This window comes from Dendrobates tinctorius, unplaced genomic scaffold, assembly GCF_039654945.1.
Source record: "Dendrobates tinctorius isolate UK_male_01 unplaced genomic scaffold, ASM3965494v1 ptg000004l, whole genome shotgun sequence".
Lineage (NCBI taxonomy): Eukaryota > Metazoa > Chordata > Amphibia > Anura > Dendrobatidae > Dendrobates > Dendrobates tinctorius.
The window spans coordinates 46239711-46245072 of record NW_027361672.1 but is presented as its reverse complement, the minus strand read 5'-3'; the positions used below and the strand labels follow the sequence as shown (position 1 = coordinate 46245072).

The window sequence follows — 5362 nt, the reverse complement described above, 5'->3', positions numbered from 1 at the left end:
TTGGACCACACAAAAAGAATTTTTAATTACAGGCTGACCAGGGCCAGAAGAACTGTTGAGTGTGCCTTTGGTATACTAGTGTCCAGATAGCGCATTCTCTCCACAGCTATTAATCTTAAACTAGAAACCGTGGATGAGGTGGTGAAGGCCTGTGTTGTTCTACACAATTTTGTGATGGATAGAGAGCACCCTAGTTTTGAACTAGATGATTCCTCTCCTAACCCCTTGCCTGAATTTAATCAGCACCCTCTACGGTCATCCGTTGAAGTAGGGCAAATGAGGGACCAATTTGCGGCCTACTTCACCTCTGATGTAGGACGGGTGGCCTGGCAAGAGCAAATGGTGTAACCAAATTTTTATGTGTTGTGTATGTTAATAAAAACCCTGTGTTTATACCTGTATTGTTTTTTGTAAAAATGTCAAAGTATGATAGAAGGGCAGGTTCATGAACATATGACGTGTATTTTCTACATCATCTCCTCACTTTGTAAACACACATTAAATAGAGGATGAGGTTATTTAGAAGGTTTATCTATAATAACCTTGGATTGTATTCCAAATAGTTAAATGATGTGAAAAAACACCATAGTAGATTAACTGATAAGGATACTAATCAAGGTAACAATAGATAGGCCTTGCAATCAACACCCTCCTCTATTACGTATTACCAGAGAAAAGACACTGAGGGCATGCAAAAAATGCACGTCATATAGATTTTTCTTTTTTGCAAATACATATCTCCAAGATTGACACACGAAACATGTGTCATTTCTGGAGCTATGTGTTCACAAAAAAGAAAACAGTACGGCGCAGTGTGTGTATGGCGCAGTGTGTGTAGGCGGTGAAAGACACATTAACTAAACATTATTTGAACACAAAATATTCAATATTTATTTATTTTTTTTTTATTATTTTCCCTTTGAAGGACGTTTAGGCGAAGTGTTGGATACTTTGGGGGTGTGGAGAGAAGAGGAACGGCTGGAAACTGAGAAAGGGGTTCTAGGTGAAGGTGCTACTAAATTACTGGGGGAAGGGAGGTCAGGAATGATAAAGGAGGAAGGTTGTGAAACATTGGAAGGAGAGGGGGATTGAGTAACAAAGTCTTTTGCTTCTTCTTCTTTGGGGCAGGAGTCACCTGCCTGGACCGACTACCACCGTGTGACCGCCTTACATGGCTTGATCGCCTAGAGCTGGTGGTCCGTGGACGAGTGGAAAAAAAAACAGAATGTGGGTCTCCCCTAGGGTGCTCGGTGGTGGCGCTGGCGGTGCTCCTTGAAGGTGAAATGGTGGTGTCGGTGCTCATGGAAGGTGAATTATGCCCGGTGCTTCTGGTGGGAGAAGTGTGGGCGGTGCTCCGATCAGGTGAAGTGGTGGCGGTGCTCCTCTGATGTGGAGTTGTGGTGGTGCGATGAATAGACGAAGTGTTGGCGGTGATCCTCTGCAGAGTAGTGGTGTCGGTGCTCCTATGAGGAGATGTGGTGGTGGTGGTGATCCTCTGAAGAGTGGTGGTTGCGGTGCTCCTTGTATGGTGTGGAGTTGTGGTGGTGCTCTCATACATTGGAGAAGTGGCAGTGCTCCGATCCGGAGATGATGTTCTCTCTGTGCTACGAACAGGTGAAGAGGTGGTGGCCCAACCAGATTTAGCGCTGGAGGTGCGCCAAGATGTGGTAGTGGTGGCAGTACTGGTGCTCCAGACAGGAGCAGCGCATGACATGGTGGTGGCGGTGGGGGTGGAGTGTCCAGCAGCACTCGACATTGGTGTGGTGTAGTGGTGCCCAGGTTGGCTAGGAATGCAGGTGACTGTGCATTGATATGCAGCAGAAGTCGGTACTGTGGTGAAGTGAGTCAGTGGTGGCACAGGTGACTGCTGCATGTAATGATTCTGCTGCATAGCCTGCAAGTAAGCTGTGTTGCAGGCGTGTAACACAGTCAGCTGTTGCTCAGGACTAAGGTGATCCGCCATACCCGTTCAATTTTACTAAAGAAATGGTGCGCTGGTCTATTGAGGTCGGCCTCCAGCCAGTCAAGGCGCTGGTCGAAAGAGTGGAGTATGTGTTCCATGTGGTTAAAACCAAGTTCCATTAGTGAGAACCCACTTTCCACTCTTTCGGACAGTGTCTTGAGGCTGGCATGAAAGGCCTCGCTCAAGTACATGAACTCGGGCAAGATAGGCCTGTACAAGGCCCTCTGCCGCTGGCAAGTAGTGCCCGCATAACCATTGGCAGAGACCTGGGACAGGGGAACACCTGATTGACCAGCTTCCTGGTCACCAGCTGTCTGTGTTGCTGACCTGCAACTTGCTTCCTGGCTGTCGGATGGCTAGGATGGGTCCGAGGTCGATCGATGAAGAACCGCTCCCGGGACAGGTTGCAGGGTGCTGCTCCAGGTGCTGTGGAAAAAAAAGGTAAACATTAGTATCAAGCATTAAAAAGACGGATCAGCTGTGGAATATAAATGTAGTTAGGGTAAATCCAAAAAAAAAAAAAAAAAAAAGAAATACGCTCTGGTGGCAAGTACTGGTCGTAAGAATTCCAAGGCGCGATGATAGCGGTACTTGGTTCTTGTCCTTGCAGATGAGCCACTGCGAACCTGTCCCTCAGCACGAACATCAGTGTTGAAACGGTCCTTCATCGAGCGCCAACGTGTGCATACTTTGTTTACTGTTGAAACAAAGGAAAAGAACAAAAAAATTAGGTTGTACAACGCAATGATGGTAACATCAGTATCACCACACACACCTGAGTTAAGTTGTCATCAATGCTGAATCCAAAAAAATTGCAATAAAAATGCATTCACTATTGAACCTGAGGACACGTGTGTTTACTGCAAGGAGATCTCTTGCAGTAAACACACATGTAGCATCAGGATCAAGAGTGAACCTTAAAAAAAGACAGCATGACAATACACAATTCGTACACTATTGAACCTGAGGACACATGTGTGTTTACTGCAAGGAGGTCTCTTGCAGTAAACACACATGTAGCATCAGGATCAAGAGTGAACCATAAAAAATAGATACAGCATGACAATACACAATGCGTACACTATTGAACCTGAGGACACATGTGTGTTTACTGCAAGGAGGTCTCTTGCAGTAAACACACATATAGCATCAGGATCAAGAGTGAACCATAAAAAAGAGACAGCATGACAATACACAATGCATACACTATTGAACCTGAGGACACATGGGTGTTTACTGCAAGGAGATCTCTTGCAGTAACACACATGTAGCATCAGGATCAAGAGTGAACCATAAACAATGATACAGCATGACAATACACAATGCGTACACTATTGAACCTGAGAACACGTGTGTTTACTGCAAGGAGATCTCTTGCAGTAAACACACATGTAGCATCAGGATCAAGAGTGAACCATAAAAAAGAGACATCATAACAATACACAATGCGTACACTATTGAACCTGAGAACACATGTGTGTTTACTGCAAGGAGATCTCTTGCAGTAAACACACATGTAGCATCAAGATCAAGAGTGAACCATAAAAAAGATACAGCATGACAATACACAATGAGTACACTATTGAACCTGAGGACACATGTGTGTTTACTGCAAGGAGATCTCTTGCAGTAAACACACATGTAGCATCAGGATCAAGAGTGAACCATAAAAAAGAGACATCATAACAATACACAATGCGTACACTATTGAACCTGAGAACACATGTGTGTTTACTGCAAGGAGATCTCTTGCAGTAAACACACATGTAGCATCAAGATCAAGAGTGAACCATAAAAAAGATACAGCATGACAATACACAATGAGTACACTATTGAACCTGAGGACACATGTGTGTTTACTGCAAGGAGATCTCTTGCAGTAAACACACATGTAGCATCAGGATCAAGAGTGAACCATAAAAAAGAGACAGCATGACAATACACAATGCGTACATTATTGAACCTGAGGACACGTGTGTTTACTGCAAGGCGATCTCTTGCAGTAAACACACATGTAGCATCAGGATCAAGAGTGAACCATAAAAAAAATACATTTAGAATCTTTGCATTTATGTAGAGTGATATAGAAGAAAAAAAAGGGGAGAAAAGCAGGACAGAAAAACCTGAATACAAACAATGTAAAAAAAAAAAGGAAAATAGATTCCTAAAGTGCGTCTCCTTCCCGCCATGCTTTGTGTACGCTGCTTCGGCTGGTCACCCTCACTTGGCTGGTCCGATGCTGAGGTCTGTAAAAGAAAAGAAATAATTAAACATTTGGACAGGCAGGTATACTTCACAAAGGCAGCAAACTACTCACCTCACGCTCTGCGTCTGCCAATTCTTCCGGTGGTGGTGAGTATTCGGATCCAGAAGACATTCTAGCAAAAGCAAAAAATAAAACATTTAGTACATTATATATTTGAAAGCACAGACTCACAGAAAAAGTGATCTTTATACTCACATAAAAGCTGCTGTGATCCCAAATATGATCTCTGGCTGGGTGGGTGTCTTTTCTTCTTGCAGTATGTCTGGAGAGTGATGATGTGGCACTACAAAGCCCTTCTTTTATCTCCCATGCTCCAAAACAATGTTTCTTGTTGAGGGGCTGGATTTACACAATGTCTAGACCTTGTTTACTATGAAATCTCACGTGCTTGCAAAGCACTGACATGCACACTATACAGCGCACGTCAGCACACCCATAGACTGTAATACTATTTTTTTGCGCATTGCATGCACTGACGCGCGTATGCGCATTATTAACGATGTTGGGCGGACCAAAAAATGCAACATGTAGCGTCCGGCACGTCTGATCGCAGATATGGAAAATGCGCAGCGCACTGAAATGCTGAGGCCTGTGAGCAATCGCTAGACACTGCGCACACCATTTTAAAGATAGGGGAAAAATGCGCGTGCGATCGATAGCGCACAATGTGCTGCGCAATAAAATGCAAGTGTGAAACCAGTCTTAATGAAATTTAATTGAGTGAGGCTGAGCACGTCTAGTCGGAATGTGGCCAGAAGTATACAAATCACATACTTGTGCAAGGGAGAATCCTAATCGTGTGCAGTGCATGCGCTGTGAGAATTGGGAAGCCTGCAGCCACCTACAGTGACTGCAGATTTGCATCTCAAATCTGGACGCACCCTTTAATTATAAAATGAAGCACTGCAGCCAATCCTAACAGCGTGTAATATCCTCACTGTCAGGATTCAGCTCTGCTTGCTGGTTCCAGCAGCCATCACATGGCCGCTTCACTCATATGCGATTTTCATACTTGCGCTGTTACGTGACAATGAGCGTCTCTTTTGGTTCTCTCAGTTTTTCATTGAACGTTGAATTAGTGCAAGCAGCTCGTCAGCTCATGACTAAGTGTGCAAATCACATATGTGCTTGGG

The 5362-nt window shown here is 44.3% G+C and overlaps 1 protein-coding gene across 2 annotated transcripts; it reads right to left on the bottom strand.

Moving 5' to 3' along the window:
* Positions 1–672: 672 nt before the first annotated feature.
* On the bottom strand, positions 673–5002 carry LOC141083357 (uncharacterized). 2 transcript variants are annotated; one of them, XM_073567577.1, is made up of 4 exons: positions 4425–5002; positions 4281–4341; positions 2518–4209; positions 673–2389 (listed from the first exon to the last, which is right to left on the bottom strand). In XM_073567577.1, exon 4 carries the CDS (start codon positions 1961–1963, stop codon positions 1016–1018), a length of 948 nt encoding a protein of 315 aa, XP_073423678.1. In that variant the 5' UTR covers positions 1964–2389; positions 2518–4209; positions 4281–4341; positions 4425–5002; the 3' UTR covers positions 673–1015. The 2 variants fall into 2 exon arrangements, with proteins under 2 accessions (XP_073423678.1, XP_073423670.1); XM_073567569.1 differs by having other exon boundaries at positions 673–4209.
* Between the last annotated feature and the right edge of the window lie 360 nt (positions 5003–5362).

Excerpts from the sequence above, each read along its gene's own strand:
- LOC141083357 (XM_073567569.1), bottom strand. The coding sequence starts at position 1,963 with ATGGCGGATCACCTTAGTCCTGAGCAACAGCTGACTGTGTTACACGCC.